The sequence below is a fragment of the Lichenostomus cassidix genome, chromosome 5, assembly GCF_008360975.1.
Source record: "Lichenostomus cassidix isolate B80296 chromosome 5, HeHo_3.0, whole genome shotgun sequence".
In the NCBI taxonomy this organism is placed as follows: domain Eukaryota; kingdom Metazoa; phylum Chordata; class Aves; order Passeriformes; family Meliphagidae; genus Lichenostomus; species Lichenostomus cassidix.
This window is the reverse complement of record NC_139486.1, coordinates 16,685,062-16,703,965: the sequence shown is the minus strand read 5'-3', so window position 1 is coordinate 16,703,965 and position 18,904 is coordinate 16,685,062. Positions and strand designations below refer to the sequence as shown.

At 37.9% G+C, this 18,904-nt stretch overlaps 1 protein-coding gene across 1 annotated transcript in view; it reads left to right on the top strand.

The window, feature by feature from the left end:
- TDP1 (tyrosyl-DNA phosphodiesterase 1) overlaps positions 1 to 18,904 on the top strand; it is a 36,778-nt gene that overhangs the window by 7,337 nt on the left and 10,537 nt on the right. The window contains exons 7-14 of the mRNA XM_085061574.1: positions 499 to 591; positions 2,189 to 2,359; positions 3,930 to 4,008; positions 6,390 to 6,575; positions 7,327 to 7,375; positions 10,632 to 10,698; positions 12,788 to 12,895; positions 14,439 to 14,541. Of these exons, the coding sequence (XP_084917700.1) occupies positions 499 to 591; positions 2,189 to 2,359; positions 3,930 to 4,008; positions 6,390 to 6,575; positions 7,327 to 7,375; positions 10,632 to 10,698; positions 12,788 to 12,895; positions 14,439 to 14,541 (856 nt within the window). The remainder of the gene's footprint in view (positions 1 to 498; positions 592 to 2,188; positions 2,360 to 3,929; positions 4,009 to 6,389; positions 6,576 to 7,326; positions 7,376 to 10,631; positions 10,699 to 12,787; positions 12,896 to 14,438; positions 14,542 to 18,904) is intronic.

Here is an 18,904-nt window from a genome sequence, read left to right as displayed (position 1 = left end):
TAGCTTGAGTAAAGAGTTATGATAAATAGATAGCTTTTTTGTCACCACAATGAATCCTTAGCTCCATGCATACCTTCTTTTAAAGTAAAAGTTGGCAGTTTAAAAGGAAGTAACTAGGTTTTAATAAATTCAGCTATAAGTAGAGGTCTTTCAGTGTTCCTTAAGTCTTTTTCTAACTATCTGCAAAGAGATAAGTTTATCTGAAGAACTGTGCAAGTATAGGAAGTGTTCTGCAAGTATTCATTTTGCTGTGGGTAATTAGTTGCATGAGATGTTAAACTGTACTCTGGAATAAAATATATGGGAATAGTCTAATGACTGCCGTGTGAGGTTGGCATGCACATGGGTTGAAGTGTAAGTGCTTGCATGATGCAGAACAAATTTTTGAAAATAATTACCATGAAGCTTTTTAATGAATTGCTAATTTATCACCTAATCATGCTAATTTATCTCAGCATACTTAAAACAGATGAAGAGTTATATATCTTCTTTTTAAAGGAAAATGATGTTGTTGTTATATGAAGAAGGTCTTCGAGTTGTGATACATACATCCAATCTTATTGCTGAAGATTGGCACCAGAAAACTCAGGGGTAAGCAACAATGTCTAGCAGGTGTATGTTTAACATTTTCCATGGTATTTGCTACTGCTGGATATGGGATATTAGTCAGGTGACCTGCTGTTGCAAGCCTTACCCTCCTAAGACAGATCTATTAAAGAAAAATTTAAAATTGGACTTAGAATGCTGGTAGCTATCTAAGTCTGAACTCTGCTTGCTTTCTCCTGTAAATAAACTATGTTCCCAACTGGCTGATGGCTTAAAATCGGTCTGCATAAAATTTTGTTATGTTGTGCTCTTTCTTTATGAAAAAACTTCTTAGCTATAAAGTACTGTTTATATAGATCTGAAGCAGCTATTTAAAAATTATCTTAATACTGCAAGAATAATGTAGATGTGCAAATGTTCTGGTTTTGCTGTGGCTGTATCTAGAATGTAGTCTAATAAATGTTGGGTTCTGTTGTTTTCATAATATAGTAGATGACCTAGTATTTGCCCAGTATCCTTTCCTGGGAAGGAATTTTCTTCCTGTTTCATTTTCTTGGTAAATTTTTTTAAATTTAATGACCAGTTTGGGACACAGTTTTGTTGAGAGCACAAAAAGTAGGATTAAGTGGCATGTTAATATAAAGGTCCTCAACCTCTTGGGCTTTTTGGCTATTTTTATGGGAGCATTTTTTCTAGTTAGATGGCCACAATAAATCAGGGTATAAAATTTCTTCAAACTAGTGGAAGTTTGAAGTTACGATGATGATGACAAAGTTACTATCACTTTGACATCTGTTTCCCTGCCATTAAATATGGCAGGGTTTTGAGACTTTACTTGTCTGAGACAAGCTCTTTCAGTATCCACTGATTTTTTTGCCTTTAAATCTATGGATGGCTTTAGTATCTTACGGCAGTTAGCTTTTCAGAAAGCTCAGAAGGCATGAAAAGACCTACTTGGGATACTTGAAAAGTTCTCCTACTTGTCAAACATGGGAAATATTTTTCTTTTTTAGCTTTTGCATACTGCAGTGTTATGCAGTATCACAATATGGTGGTTCTGAATTTCAAAGGATAGTATCAACACATTGTAAAGTTGATAATGCAGAATCTCTGGTTCCCATGGCTACAATAATGTGTGACTGGAAAGAAATACTGTGTGTTTCCCTGCATAATGCTCATCCTGTTTTACTCTGATGGAGGTTCTTGAGAGGCAGCTTATCATTGTGGGCTACATTTCAAACTATGGAAACCTTTCAGATGCTTTAATTGGTGGTTTTCTATGCAGTTGCACAAACCAGTGGTTTAGCAGAATGCATTGCAGTGTTCTATTCCTGCAGAAAATGTTGATGAAAGTACTTACGTTTAGTAAATCTGAGTTTGGCCAATTTAACAGTGGTGAAAGCTGTAAATGTGTGTGGATAAATTATGAGAATGTTGTTTTCATTTGAAAGTATTAGTTTTATGATTTCAAATATATGAGCCAATTCTGTAGATGTTATGACAAGTTATCTATGGTTAGTATCCCAATGAATCTGTCAAGTGTTTCTTTTAGGACCTTCAGATGTACTTTACTCATGTACTAAACCCATGTGTTATTAATGCATGGTGTCCTTGTTTATATGGCTGATCTTTTTCTTTTTAGAATATGGTTAAGCCCTTTATATCCAAGACTACCTAAGGGAGCATCTGGTTCTGCTGGTGAATCTGCAACTAATTTTAAATCTGACCTAATAAGTTACTTGTCAGCTTATAATTCTCCTGCACTCAAGGAATGGATAGATCTGATTCAAGAACATGATTTATCGGAGACAAGGTATTTATAATCTTGTGGGTTTTGTAATTTGCACATGTGGGGTTTGGTTTTTTTCTCTATAATTTAAGTATCTGTGTTAGGATCTGCTAGACCTTGTATTTGTTTTGTAAGCTAAACTTGCTTCAGACTTAAGTGTTGAAACATGACTTGAACTTCATGCAATTTTAAAAAATTTATCTTAGGTAGATTATGTCAAATTCACCAACTTCTAGTTCTGTAAGCATGCATTTTAAAAGAAGAAAGAAAGATGCACCAGCAGTAACTTCACAGAAGGTAGCTGTAAAGTAATATGGACTTGGTTTCACCTGAGCCAGTCTGGCTCAAGTATTTACTCCAGTAAAATTACCAGTGGAAAAAACTATCTTGTATTGGGTTTGTCATATAAGAGCGATCATATAAGCAAATACTGGAATGGGGATTTTATTCAGAATAAGCTCCTGTGTTTGTAAGGCAAAGTTTAATCCACATACAAATCTATAGAACTTGCCTGTAACAGGCATGGTTTGGTTTTGGTGAGCAGTGTTGTATCTAATTGGTCTTGGAACAGTCTTCTCTAATATCAAATGGCTGATAGTATTTAAAAATAATTCAGGATGCTTGATTTACTTCCAATAAGTAGTTCCATTTAAATATGGGTATTGACTTCAGAAAGTGTAAATCTCCCTGGCAACTTAATTGTTGGTTTATAATCTGACAAAAACTGTCAAAAAGAAAAGCTGAAAATCATCATATACTGCAGTGGAAATAGAAGCTGAAACCTTGTCTAGTTTATACATTAAAAAGTGCTTTTATCTTTACGTGGAGTCCTAAAAGATTGAAGAGGGTAAAAAAAAGTATGTACTTTATAATCAGGTGGGCTAACAGCCTGAGCTCCTGCTCTGATTGAATTGATATCAGCATGATCTTAAACAGGTGAGTTGAGCCCTAGCTGATAGGAGTTTATGCATGGACTAGGAAAGCTAGGATAAGGTTGGTTTCCTTGCCATTTGATGTACTGTGGGGGACATTCAGTCATGGATAAAGTTAGGCATGAGATGCATGCAGTAAGGAACAGCTCATTAAGGCATCTGTTTGTTGTGACTTTGACTTTGCCCTGGAAATGGGCATGAGACCTGCCCAAATAGGTTACTAAATTCATTATTAGGAAGACTGTTGAAAAACCTGTACTTTGAATCTGAACTGTTAGGTGCCCAAATGAAAACTCATACCTGAATCTGCTGCTTTGTAGCAGTAGATTAGCTTTACTCAAAATTATACATCCAGTTATGTGCCAGATGAGCTATTTGTGTGTATTGCTAGCATCATCTATCTTCTGCACTTTTGTACACTGAGATAGCTGTAGTTCTTGTCTCTGCTGTAGAACAGCCTATATATCAGCTATATAGGGTACTGATAATAAATTATACAGCTGAAAATCCACTTTGTATTGTAAATCCAATGAGAAAGATCAAATATTTCTGGTTGCACTTGTGTGTTCAATCTTGCTAGTAAGTTTTACTTAAATACCTTGCTACTTTACAAATCAAAACACTCCAGATCTACAAAAATTATTATTCTTTTATTTCTTTAGAGTGTATCTGCTTGGTTCTACCCCTGGACGATATCAAGGCAGTGATAAAGAAAAGTGGGGTCATCTTAGGCTCAGAAAGGTACCAAAAATATAACCTTTTTTGTTAATGTCCTTTAAAATGTAAATAGAATTTCAGAGAGCACTATTTAGTTCCTTCCAATTTTTCCAGCTGTCATCATCAGTCTTTTAATACAGTTAAAGTTAGTAGTAACATATATAAATATAAATTGCATAAGCTTGCAATTTAGAACTTAATTTGTCTACTGCTGAAAAAGACAATAAAAATGTTTTTGTAAGTAAGTTAGCAACAAAAAGAGACTAATGAGATTCTCCATAATGTATTGGATGCAGGGGGAGACATAGTGACAAAGGATGAGGCAAAGGCTGAGGTGCCTGATGCCTTCTTTGCCTCTGTCTTTAATAGCAAGACTTGTATCCAGCTCTCCAAGCTGGAAGACAGGGACGGGGAGCAGAATAAACCCTCCCCATAACCCAAGGGGAACAGGTCAGCCACCTGCTGCAACACTGAAATGTACACAAGTCCATGGGCCCAAATGGGATCCACTGAGGGATCTGGTAGAAGCCCTTATTGTGCCACTTTAAATCATTTATCGGCAGTTCTGGCTAACAGGGAAAGTCCCAGGTGACTGGAGGTTGGCAAATCTGACACCAATTTAAGAGGAGGGTTGGAGGGAAGATGCAGGGAGCTACATGCCTTTAAGTCTGACCTTGGTGCCAGGGAAGGTTATGAAGCAGAAATCTCAAATGTACAGGATAGCCAGGTCATTAGACCCAGGTAGCATGAGAAAGGCAGGTCTTTTGGCTAGCCTGGTCTCCTTCTGTGACTGCTTAGTTCCCAGGCACTCAGTACTGGTGAGGCTTACACCTCAAGTGTTGTGTCAGTTTTGGGTCCCTTATAACAAGAAAGGCACTGAGGGACTGGAGCAAGTCCAGAGAAAGGCAGCCGAGCTGGTGGAGGTTCTGATAAGGCGCAGCTCAGGGAGTTGGAGTCATTTAGCTTGGAGAAAAGAGGGCTCAGGGAAGATCTTATTGCTCTCTACAGCTGCTTGAAAGGAGGCTGTAGCTGAGTGGGGTTTGGTCTCTTCTCCCAAGTAACAAGTGATAGGACAAGAGGAAATGGCCTCAAGTTGTGCCAGGGGAGGTATAGTTTGGATATTGAGAAAAGTTCCTTCAAAGTCTATCAAGCATTGAATAGGCTTGGTGGTGTCACCAAGTGAAGTGGTGGTGTCACCATCCTTGAAGATACTTAAGACGTGTAGATTTGGGACTTAGGAACATGGCTTAGGGGTGAATATGACAGTGTTTTGTTAATGACCCTATTGAATTGAACTCTATTGCCTTTAGAGGTCTTGTGTATTTAGGTATACCATAATGGTAAATCTTCAAGGTTATATATATCAACTTTGTAGGGACCATTCTTGTTTGGTTGGTCATTTTTTTGGGCTTTTTTTTCCCAGAATTGGAGGTATTTCATGTCGTCTATTAAATGCTTCTCATAATTGGAGAATTTTTAACCTGCACCTCCTGCTAAAGTGGCATTATTTCAAATACTGTAATGAATTTTACATGGAGTTCTAAAGCTGTCTATGGCAAACTTCTGTGACATACAGAATATTTATGTATCATGTTGCTTTTCAACATTAGGTTACTCTTGTAGACATCCCTTTGCTCATTAAGAGATTGTCCTTTCTAGTACATGTTGTCTGGTGTTTTTTGCCTAGACAAAAGAACGAAGAAAAAGTAGAAAAAACTTGTAAGGGAGAGAGATGGTCTTGTGGCAAATGTTTCTGTGATTTAAAAAGGTTTTTAGTGACAGTGCAGATACACCTGATGATACTACATTGATGACTGAAACCATTAGATTGTATGTTTGCTCTAGAGTGGGGTAAAGTTGGCGACTACATATAATTTGTGTCTATATCCATCTGTTTTTAATGTGACTTTAAATTCCATTCACAGCTGAAGAACTCCTCTAAAAGGAAAATTTCAGTTTTCTCGTCAATTGTTCTTTTTTCCCCCTCTTATTGTAGGCTTCTATTGTAGCTGGATCTCATGGCTTTCGGATACAAGAGGACTTTTACAGCCAACAACTACCAAATATGAAAAATATTTAGTTGTTTAATTTATTGTGACTTCTGAAGCTAATGTTTCATGTTTTAGGAAGGGCTGCTAACATCCTTTTCACTCGTTATTTAATGGTTGGCTTTGGTGCTTTTGATTAAAACTTGTGATGTTTAATCTTCTGTTGAAGTGAGTTTATTGGAAAAGCCTGATTTTCTTTTTTTTTTTATTGCAAAGTTAAATATGTAGTATGAATGTTAATCTCTTTCATGATCAGAAGTGAATTATAGAGGGTATATTAGATCAGAGGTGATGTCAAACTGATGAAGATATTCTTTGCCTGTTGAAGTCTAACAGTGTTTTAATTCCCCTCACTAGCTTTTGAAGGAGCATGCATTGTCAATACCAGCACAGGAGTCCTGGCCTCTTGTTGGACAGTTCTCAAGCATTGGTTCAATGGGAGCTGATGGGTCCAAGTGGCTGTGCTCTGAGTTTCAGGAGAGCCTGGTGGCTGCAGGCAGCCGTGTGACAACTTTACTTAAATGTGATGTCCCAATTCATTTGGTATGTCTTTTAGGTGCTGCTGACCTTTATTTAACACTTTATCATTTGGTTTGGAAATATTAGTCACTGGTTTGCTTTTAACTTTCAGAAGACAGTAACAGAGTTTTCATGAAATTACATGTATGCCGTTTAGTGATGCTTAGCTGTATATGATTCGCTGTAAAAATGTACCATAATTTCCATCTATGTGACACTAAAGAATATATTATCTCATCAAAATTATCTCCTCATTCTATAGCTTGTCTTCTGATGGGTCTTGTAGATGCATCTGTTTTTCCTACTGAGATGAAACTGAATCTTTAGTCATTAATACCTTTGGTTATTAGCACAATTAAGGGGAGGAGCAGAAAAGTTTATGGCAGGAGCTTGTTAAATCAAGGAAAAATTATGATCAAACTATGCCTTTACCATGTTTTAACTGCTCCTGCATACTCTTATTTGGAGTGTGAGACTAAAATCTCATAAAATAATGTTAAGAACTAGCTTTGATTGCTGCAGAAGTGGCTGAAGCAATATTACTTGAGACTTGCTAGGTAATTTTGGTTAGTTCTGTAAGAGTGGTAAAAATATTAGATTTGCTTTAGTACTGGCACAAATGTAGTTTTAAGCTGCAGTGTAATTTTATTAATTTTGAAAAATGAAGCTTTTAATGTTTATTTTTTCTCAAGTATTTTTTAAGGTGTTTGAAAATTGACAGCTTGTCTATTTAGAGCTGTGTTATTAAAGTTACGTTTTTTCTACCTTCATGAAGGTTTATCCTACTGTGAACAATGTGAGGCAAAGTCTGGAAGGCTATCCTGGTAAGCAGATGAATCCCCATTTATTTGCTTTTTGTGGTCATAATGTCCTGCAAAATCACTTTAATGGTTGATGTTAAACGAACATGAAGTTCTAATCTTGCTGAGAATGTGACAGAATAGGTGGTAGTAAAATCTTATTGCTTTTACTCAAGCTCTGACTCCAGTTATCCTATTGTGATTGAATAGAAAAGGCTCTGTGGGCACTGGTATGTAATGTTTGTCTGTCCTAGCCATGTTTATATGTTACTGTATAGGAAAACAACAACTCTTACCTACTGCTCTTAATCCGGTCCTAATTTCATTTTGGCAGAAAATTCAGGTTTGAGTTTGTCAAGTTTTTGTGTTTTGATTGCAATGTCATTCTGCACATTTAGATACAGGGAAGGCTCAAGTGTTATTGGTCTTTTTTTTTTAATATTGTAATATACAGCCATTCTGTTCAGTATTTCCATGTTTATTTTCATGAAGTCATTATATTTGAAAAGCATAGCCCCAGCCAACCTGAAACAGGAGCTGGTACTGTAGTATTCTGATACAGTGAAGCTTCTGTTACTCAAAAACAAGTTTTCAAAAGGTCAAGGCAATTGGAAGAGACTCACAAGGACTGAAAGAAATGGATTCTTTCCTGTCTTTAGAAAGGGTAAGGAGGAGGATCTGGGGACCTAGAGGCCTGCCAGCCTCACCTTGATCCCTTGGAAAGTGATGGAACCAGGAATCTTGGATGCAATTTCCAAACATAAGATGGACAAAGAAGGTGGTTTGGAATAGTCAGTATATATTTTTTAAGGAAAAATTATGCCTAATTAACCAGATGTCCTTCTACAATGAGATCAGTGGCTTGACAAATGAGGAGTGTATGTAGATGTTGTTTATCTTAACTTTGTCTTCCAACACTGTCTTCTCTAACATCATTACAATGATAAGTACAGGCTGGATGAATGGAAGGTGGGGCAGATTGGAAACTGGCTGAGCTGCCAGGCCTCAGAGGCTTTGAGTGTTGGCACGAAGGCCAGCAGGAGGTCAGTCACTAGTGGTAGCATGTGCCAAGCACTGGTACTGGGGTCCTGCTTTAGTGTGTTCATCAGTGACCTGGATGGTGGGGCAGAGCACACCCGTAGGAAGTTTCCAAATAATGCAAACCAGGGAGGAGAGATCAATGTATTGGATGATTGTGCAGCCAGTCAGTGGTATTGTGCAGGCTGGAGAAAGGGGCAGACAGCAACCTCATGCAGTGCAACAGAGGACAGAGCAAAGTACTGTGCTGGGGCAAAAGTAACCCCAGGCACAAGTGCATGCTGGGGGTTGACCAGGGGTAAATAGCTTTGCAGAAAAAGACCAGGGAATGCTCACGGTCGCTAAGCTGAAGATGAACCAGCAATGCACCCTTGTAGCGAGAAGGGCAGCAGAATCCTGGACTGCATTAGGAAGCCCATTGCCAGGAAGTGACCTATTCTTTCTGGTTAGCACCAGTAAGACCACATCTAAGGTGCTGTGTCCAGTTGTTGACTTCCCACTACAATACAGATATGGACATACTGAACCACGTATTGCAAAAAAGGCACAATGAGTAAGGGATTGGAGCATCTGTTGTAAAAGGAGAGGCTGAGAGAGCTGGATAATTCTTGGAACTTGGAGAAGAATGCTTTCCTGGGAGATCTTATAAGTGTGTATAACTGTAAATTATAGGAAGATGCAAAATAGAGGAAGATGCTTTGCATGGTGACCAGGGAAAGAACAAAAGGTAGTGGATATACATGGGAATCTCCTGTATCTCAATTTATCCTTACAGCAAAATTGTTTTCTGATGTTTAAATGGAATGGGTTGCTCACAGAGGCTGTAGAATTCCTGTTTTTGAACATACAGGACACTACTGAACAGTGTGCTCTGTTCAACCCTGCTTTGAGCACGGAGTTATTCTAGATGATCTCCAGAGGGTGCTTTCACCTTCAGTGATTCAGTGATTTTTTGGCTTTGCTGAATCATTAAGTGTTCCATGCTGGATACCTATGCACCTGTGCAGGAGAGTAGCTGTTGAATTCTTCTAACAGCAGGTGCATTTTGAACATGGAGCTAGTGTGAATGTTTTCAGCAGCTTTTGTCTTTCCTCTGATTAGTGTTTGGACATACGTAGAAATTGCAGCCAGAGAATTTATAGGTATCTCTGGTTCCCAGAATCAGAATTAAGTTAGGGTGTCTTTATATACATCTGGGTATCTACAACCCAGTGACTTCTTACTGTAATTTCTTTCATATTGTGAAATAACTTGGTGAATTACATTACTCTTTGTTTGTGCAAATGAACGGTTCTGTGGATTCCTGCAGTTAGGGCATTCCTGACAGTAATGGCTTCTTATGGCATCTTCTAGAATGTGTTGAATACAGTAGGCTTTGCATCATACTTTTAGTACACAACACTAGTATAATTCTGTATGCCTGGCTGATTCTTCTTTGTTAAATCTATTTCAAGAAATTGCAATGTGCATTAGCCAAAGGCCAAATCAATACAAATATAATTTAATCATAGAAGTTCTTGCTTTTTAAAATAACATTGTTTGGGGCTGTAAAACTTGTAATTCTCCCTGTATACAGTTTCTTTTTTTCCCTGGTGTAAATGTGCTGTGTAGTGTTTAAGAACTTGCTAAATTATAAGAATGGAAAAAAACCCAGCAAGTATATACCATTTCATACTACTGGAAGATTTAACTGATGCCTAAAAGAGGCTACCTGAAACAGGCCAGACAGAGTTAGGAGAGTAAAAAGACAAAGTTTTTAAAGGCCTTTAGGTACATCCAGGGCAAACAAAGCCCCCTCATGAGGCTACATCCAAAATGGACACTGGATCACGAGCTCCTCACCTTTTATAAATTGTGTCATATTATCCTGTTGGCCCTTAATGCTCTAATCATACCCTTAGGTGATGATGTTAACCACCCCAGGCCTGCTCACCCCCCAGTTCACTGTTATTCACATCCTTTTGGGCTCTAGGGCAACAAATGTGTCCTTGGATTCTTACTCAGAGGAAATGTTTTGGCTAAAGGTGCTGGGAACAGAGGTTTTAGCATTCTATATGAGGCCCAGAACTACACCAAAGCAATAGCTACATGAAGAATAAAACTAGAAATTCTTAAGGCATGATAACAATTTCCTGAAAGTAACTCACAAAGGCAGGACAGACAGCTTCTTCACCAAGATACTTGCTGCTTTTAGAATGTCTTTCAAAAAAATAAATGTACATGTTCTATTTTTTCCCTTCAGCTGGTGGCTCACTTCCATACAGTATACAGACAGCACAGAAACAGCTGTGGTTGCATTCCTATTTTCAGTAAGTAGAACTCAATTCTGTGGTGGTTTTTTTCAGATTGTATGTTTAAAGTTACAATGATCTAATATTTTAAGTGTTAAAAGCAAATTAAGTGGAAGTGGTTACAAGCATGATATTCTTAAACTCCTTAAAGTAAAGGCCTTTAGTTCCTTATCTGCTGGGTCTTATCTCCAAAAGTTAGTCGAAAACATGCCGTTTACCTATAAAATTATATGGGATAATATTGCTACTGGATTTAGGTTTCTGTAAACTTTTATTTAAGGTTTCTTTCTCTGAACTGGAATGTTACTCCTTTTTTTTTTTTTAACTTACAGTTGTATTTCACTTTCCCCACTTGTGCCTCTGTATTAATAGAATTTCGACTGAGCCACAACAGGATTAGGAAGGCTTTTTTTGGCAGTTGCTTTATTTTTTCTTCTAAGTGCAGCAGTCCTGCTGCAAAAATTCTCAATCCCTTCTGGCAATATCTTTTGTTAAAGATCCCTGACATTTTCTATTAAGAAATTCTATTTCCATGTGCTACTACTTGTGCCAAATTCTAACAGCCTGTCACATTCCATGCCAGTTGTCTCCCTCAGGCTGAATCTTTAAAGACTTATGCATGTTTTGAGAACAATGGAAAAAGTTGTTTTGCAAAGATCAAAAAAAATTAATAGAACTTGTAACCTCTTACAAGACCACAACTTCCCATTCCTTTCATCAGAAACTTTTAACTCGTCCAGGCTGAAGTTGCTCTGCTAAGATTTACTAAGTAAGATTGTGTTAAGTTTGGTAGGATGAAGTTGGGCACTGAAATAGACTTGCTAGTTGCAGAGCATCCTCCATTCTGAAGTGGAGGTGATGGCTGTTGTGAGCCTTGCTGGTGAGTGTCTAAGGAATGGAACTCAGGCAGAAAGCTTATGAGGCTTTGTGTCCTGCCTTTACGGTGTGTCCTCTGAACACATTCAGCGAAGGAAGAAAGCTGCTATCAACTTGAAGCTTTCAAGATAGTTCAGTCATGATCCAAAAAGCAAGAAGATCATAAATCTAGGAGTGTTTGTGAAGTCTTAATTCAGTTTCTGTAGGCATACACCTCATGAGAATCTTATTAGAAGAAAGATGTAACCTTTTTTCAGTTAGTCTCTTACTTAGTACACAGAACATTACATAGTAATGATATAATTCATTGATTTATTCCTTTTCAATGAGAAAATGCCCACATACCTGTCTCATTGGGCATACAGGGTCCTGCTCTGACAGCAAAAGGGGTGTTTCAAGTTCATCTGTCAAATTGGCTGCAGATGGCAGTGGTGCTGGATAATTGCTCTGTAGTGACTACCCAGATGGAGGTCCTTACCCTGCAATAATGCAGGACACTAGCCCTTGAGGAGAGCTTGCATGTAAGCTCTTACCACCGTGCAGGTGACAGACAGTAGTTTCTTACCCATGGAAGCTGGGGCACACAGAAAAGAATAGGTTTCAATAGATGTAAATACAAGATGAGCTGTTTTAAAGACTTGCTATAATGCAAATCTGGGCAGTGGAGGGATTAGAGGAATTTAGAAAATTCCTCTTCATACTGGAAAATAGTATGAAACCAGCAGGAAACTAGGGATTCTATCAGAGCTGAAAAGAAAATCCAAAAAACCAACCAAACCAGTTGCTCCCTGCCTCTGTGTGGTGGATTACAAATTGTAATAAACTTTGGGAATTTTTTGAGGTGTAGTTTGGTGCCAAACTCAGTTGCCTAAAGTCAACCATTGATATTCTTCAAAGAAGATATATTGGCCAGAAGTTTAGACTTAGTTTCTGGAGTGCTATCTGGAAAGGAGGAATGGAAAAACTTGTTAGGAGGACCTGACACATTGAGAAGAATATTTCTCTGGGTTAGGTGTAAGGACAGAAAAAAAGCCTTATCCTTCTGACTGCTAGTAGAATTGAAATTCAGGATTAACAGTTCAGTTAAATATGGCATTTTAAGATTTTTCTCTAGGGGAAATAAGTACTGAACATGACAAGTAGTGTTACTGAAAACATGGCACTGTAGTATAGTATTTTTTAGACCTCAAAATAAATCCATATATGAAAAGAATTTGTTTTGTTTTTCTAGCAAATGGTCAGCAGAAGTCACAGGTCGGACTCATGCTATACCTCACATTAAGACATACATGAGACTCTCTCCTGACTTCCAGAAGATTGCATGGTTCCTAGTAACAAGGTAAACAACTAACCAATACAGCTCTCACTTAAGAACTTTATATATGACTTTTTTTGTCAACTGCAGGCCCAGGTGAGTTACTGCCATAACCCTCATAAAGCTTCAATTAGTGATATGCATTTTTGTCCGTATTTGTTGTTTCTTCATTGCATTGCCCCATTTGAGGCTGCAGATTGAAATGATTATGTCAGGAACTGTTGGTAATTGCACCAAAATCTTGTCTGAGTTGTGACTGTCAGTTTTGGGGTTCAACACCAACTAAAGCGGTAAGTATTTTTAAATCTTGGGTTAAGTTGCTTTAAGACATGCTGTGGTATGGTATGAATGTGCTGGTTTCTACAAAACAAATATAGGTTAAACTGAAGTTATCCTTGGGCTGCCCTATTGTTATAAAACATACAGGTACCTAGAATTTGGAACCTGAACTTTTGTCAGATTCAGTTGTTCAGCAGTCTGCATTGAAGTATGTGTTTTATATTTCTTCTGTTTAGTTTTTAAAGAAGCCACAGAGGAATCAAGACATTTCTTGACTTGAAGGGAGAATGTCTTGTGAATGAAAAATAGATATGTTTCAGTTTTGCCAGAACTGTTTTTTTTATGCAACCCTGCATTCTAGAGATTGTGGTCTTTGTGTCCTTACTCTTAAATGCTCAGTTACTTTAATATTTTTTTCTCTTTATATTTGGTCTCTTTAAATTTCATGACTCACTGATACTGTTGCCTGCAACAGTGGTAGTGATTAAAGTGCTTTTAAAAGGTTTTCAGTCAGTTAAATGTGATGCTCACTCCACCAAATACAGAAAATCAGGGTGCTTTATTTTCTTCTCATGTTTCTTCTGTTCCACCATTTGCTGTTACCATCAGCATCCAGTATGTCCATTACTTGAAACATACTGTGTAAGTTTTTTAATGTGCTGTAGAAGTAGGTTTTGACAACAGAATTGCATTTATTTTTTGACTCCCAAATTCTTCTTCTTCTTCATAGCAGATACTGATGAAAGATTAACTACAACATGATGCTGAATAGCAAATTGAAACAAAAATACCTTTTTGATAAGTATTTGTTCTCATAAATAGATCAAAGAAAAAATGCCAAGAGCAAAAGATACTGTTTAACACTGTACTAAAACGTAGAATGCAAACCCACTCTGTACTAAATGTATTGTAACAAGTCATAATTGAGCTAGCCCTTAATCTTCTTAAGTCATCAAATTGAAGCTATTTACCAGTACCAAATTCCTTTCTGAAATGTGCAGAGAAGATTCAAAAGGCTGAATTTGTCTTGTAGGTCTGTATGACAGAAATAGGCTTGTATAATTATCCGCATGTGTTGTAAGAGTGCCTTTCTACATATTGTCTCTGTTGCTCCCACTGTGCTGTAAAAATAGCAATAAAGAATAACACCCAAGTCACTTTTTGTGAGAAGACTATTCTGATGGAATTTAAGTTCTCCTGCTAGAAGGGCATTGCTACAGCTATGTTATTTAAGTGTTTTCTGCCCTGAAGGTTGTGCCTCACTGATATGCTTTGTTTCTCTTCACAGTGCCAATCTATCTAAAGCAGCTTGGGGAGCTCTGGAGAAAAATGGCAGCCAACTCATGATCCGTTCTTACGAACTTGGAGTTCTTTTCTTGCCTTCAGCATTTGTAAGTTCATAGTTCAAACACAAATCCTGGGATATGATGAAAATCTGCAAATACTTATAAATAATCTAATCAGTAGGTTCTGTATTTCCAGATTAGAAAGTAAGTAGGAAATGGAGTTTATGTGAGGTATTAATAGAATCTTGTTTTCCTACACAGCAGGTATGGATTTGATATTGCTGTGACTTTTGTCCTGTTACTGACAGGCAATAATATTTTTAAATTATAACATATACTTCAAATGTTACTGGAAAGGATGACCAAATCTCCTCTTCCATGCTTTTTAAAACAAGGCTGTGAGTGCATATTCACGCTGAAGTAAGATGTATGCATTGTAACTTGAGAAACAATTTCTAATATTGCTCTGATCGCTGTTCTTGCTCATTTTCTGAAATGCATTTGCAGTCATGTGACTGTCTCTTAACACAGCAGGTTCTTTATTGAACTACACTTGCTGGTTTGTAGCCCTCTACAAAATGCTGCAGTAGTGAATCCTGTGACTTAATTGTACATTGTATTGAAGAAAAAAACTTCTCTTTGTTTAGATTGGGTTCTGTCTTTAGATCTATCACCTGATAGGGGGAGATGCAAGTTTATGTGGCTGATTCCTAATTCCTCTTTGTCCCTGGTGAACCTGATAGTACCAAAATGTTCTCAACAGTAGTTAGTCTGTGATGACAAACCATTCAGACTTCTTCCTGTGTGAAATTTCTTCTTTCCAGGGAAGGAATTGTAAGTTTCTCTGAAAAAGTATTTTGCTATAAGTACTTGGAAATATTTTGCTGGTGAAGGGTATTTATTTCCTAATGCTCACAGATGATCACATAATGTTCTGTCATTTCTGCTGATTAGTGATGTGGTCCCAAATGAATACTTGCTAATATTATGACATTGTAAAAATGTTTGCCTACCATAACTGAATAATTGTAGTCTCCTGAGATTGCGTATTTAGCTTGATGGTTTCTGACTGCAGCTAAAGAGCTCCTGTATCTCACTCTTGACATTTATTATGAGTTTGCATAGTAGTGAGGTCTCTGATATTGTGAACCTTAGAGATGTTATTCCCCAGCATGCTTTATGTGGAAGGAAACTTTCAGAGAAAACATGTATAACAGAGAGTGAAATAAGAAAAATCCTACAGCTTCAGTAGAAAGCATTGGTTTTTTATATCACTGAGCTCTAAAAAAGCAAAGACTGCTCATGTAAACAACTGTTAAAAACAAAATAATGAAACATTAGGCAAACAAAATTATATAAAAATTTGACTTTTAACAGCAACTGACCTTAAAGGGATAAAGTAATGTTCTTGGAAGTTGGGTACTGTTATCTACAGGTGTTGCCAAGCAAAGAATTTATGGGACTGGTATATCTGTACCTAGTAAATGATAGGTTTTTTTATAAACATAGCTGATTACCAGATTACATGGTCATGTAACGTAATTTGAATGTTCTTGTTCTTACTCTGGCTTATCTATGCATTGTTAATTTTGGGAAACATATTTCAAATGGGTAGCAAATTAGGAATATTTGAGTTAGTCTTTTTGCCAAGAATGACCATACCTGTTTTAGATCTTAAAAACCTGCAAACTTTTCACTTTAAAAAACCCATCAAACAGCAAAAAACCCTCCCACTACTACCCCCTCCTCCAAACTCCCATAAGAAACATTTGGCTTGCATTCTATCCTGAATCTTGCATTCTACACAGGATCCTCTCCATCTGCTTTTTTATAAACTCCCTTTAAGTACTGGAAGGCTGAAATGAGGAGCCTTCCCTTTTCCAGGCTGAACAATCCCAACTTTCTCAGCCTGTTTTTGTAGGAGAGGTTCTCCAGCCCTCTGATGATGTTGGTGGCCCTTTTGTGGACTTGCTGTAACAGGTCCACACTGGGGACTCCAGAGCTGGGTGCAGCCCTGCAGGTGAGGTCTCATCAGAGCAGAGGGGCAGAATCCCCTCCCTGGCCCTGCTGCTCACACTGCTTTGGATGCAGCCCAGGACATGTTTGGCTTTCTGGGCTGCGAGTGCACGTGGCCATGTCATGTCCAGCCTCTCATCCACCAGCACCCCCAAGTCCTCCTCCACTGGGCTGGTCTCAGTGACTTCTCTCAGTCTGTGCTCATGTCTGGGATTGCCCTGACCCAGGTTCTTTTGAAGCTTATGAAGTTCTTGTGGGCCCATTTCTTGAGCTTGTGCAGTTTCCTGTAGATGGCATTCCATCCTTCAGCTGTGTCAACTGCACCACTCAGCTTGGTGTCATTGACAGACTGCTGAGGGAGCACTCAGTCCTGCTGTCTGTGTCGTTGGTGAAGCTGTTGAAAAGCACCGGTCCCAGGACAGAGCACTGAGGGGAATCACTTGTCACCTGCCTCCACCTGGACAGAGAGCCATTGACTACAGTTTTCTGGCTGCGTCCATCCAGCCAGTTCCTTATCTTCCTAAGAGTCCACTCTTGAAATCAGTTTAGAGACAAGGATGTTGTGTGGAACTGTATCAATGGCCTTACAGAAGTCTAGGTAGATGACATTAGTAGCAGTAGAATTTAGTGCAGATATTCCAAACTGCAAGAACTGGAGTTAATATAGAACTGCAATGAGTATCATGTTTTGATTACTGTGTTAGCAGTGTCCACATTAGTTTAAGGCTTCCTCAGGCGTATCTGTACAAGCTGTCATTACAGTCTTTCATTACAGTCTTTCATTACATGTCTTTTATTAATTACATTTGCAATGTTTTAGTAGACAGCAGCGCTTTCGGCAAAGTTTTTCCTTTATGCGCTTTAGGAGTCAGTATTTCAAAAAGGTGGTTCCAAATGTCTGCAGATGAGATTTAATTTTACATTCCTAACTTAAGATAACTCACTCTAAGGCTGTTTTAGCCTGATGGTATTTTGCAATATATTTTTAGTGATAGGATCTCTGAGGAATCCTAGGCCTTGAGGGACTCGCCATGCTCTGGCTATTGGAATGCTGATTTAATGCTGCCAGGTTTTGAAAATTCTGTTTCTTTAGGTTATTTCACACAGTTTTATGACACATAAAGTTCATGACACATATTCTAGTAGAAATTAAGACTTAGCATCGTAGAATCACAGAATCATGTAGTCTAGAAAAAGACCTTTAAGATCATAGGGTCCAACCATTAAAGTATCCCTCAAGTGATGTGAGTTGAACCCATGTCCCTGAAGAGATCGGAGCCTTAATCCAGCACCTTGGACTGCTTGGCCATGCTACCCTGGTGTACTTGTACAGCACACACTTCATGTCACTTATCTTAAGAACTCCTCTAGCTCTGCAGTCTGTGCCTTCTATTTTCTGCTGAATACAAATTTGGAAGTGGATCGTTCCTCACTTGCTATCAGTTGACTGCTAGTTTTTGTCTTTTTTTAAAAGTACTTCCAAAATTATGCTTTGAGGTTGGGTCTTGGCCTGGTGTGCTAATAGAGACTCTCAGAAATATGTTGAATGGTTGTTCTCAATATAGCAGCAGCTGTTACCATTTACAGTTTTAGTGTTTAGGGAAAAATCAGCTGATGCTGGCATTAGATCACAAGCTTCTATTGAGTGAAAAATAATGTTTATGAGAAAGATTATGTCCTGTGTTTGAACTACATTTCTCTTTCCATCTTCATCTCTGTTTCTCACCTCCTACATGTACACTCTCTTTTTCAACTTGCTCTTTCATCTGCTGGGGATTCCTTTCCAGAGGCTGAAATAAAGTACATCTTTAACAGGTAAAATGTGTAGAGTGAGAATGCAATTACCAGAAAGCATGGAGTGCTGGGAAGCATATTTCAGTAATTAGTTTGTTTGAAAAATCCTAGAAGTGACTAATGAAAAGCCTTTTAAGTACATAGGTCCTCCTTACAACTTCTGTGTGTGATAAGATTCTGAGATAAATTGAGCTTGACATGTAAAACAGTACAAGTTTGTGGAATACTTAAATATTTTTAAAAGTTTGTTGAATATGGTACTAGCCCAGTCAGCTTTTGGAAATACAAGCTCAGAGAAATACAACAGTTGCTATTAAACTGAGAACTTAGCCATAATTGCCTACCTAGTGCTATCAAGTCCAAGTATTAGCTATATCCAGATAATCAAACCCAGACAACTAACTATTTCAGATTCCAAAGTGCTGTATTTATGGTGAATACTCACTGGTAATGAGTGAAGTACTCTTTTGTAGTTGCCTGTGGAGCTGGGTGTATGAGCTGAATCTGGATGAGAGAGCAGCCAGGCAATATATGTGTGATTTTTCAGAACTGAATTGCTTAAATTTTTGTTGAGTTTCAATAACTGAACCAGGCACCTTCAGTCATAGCTCAACTTAGAGCAGAACCAAAGTTGAGTCAGTTAAGATCTTTGACTGTA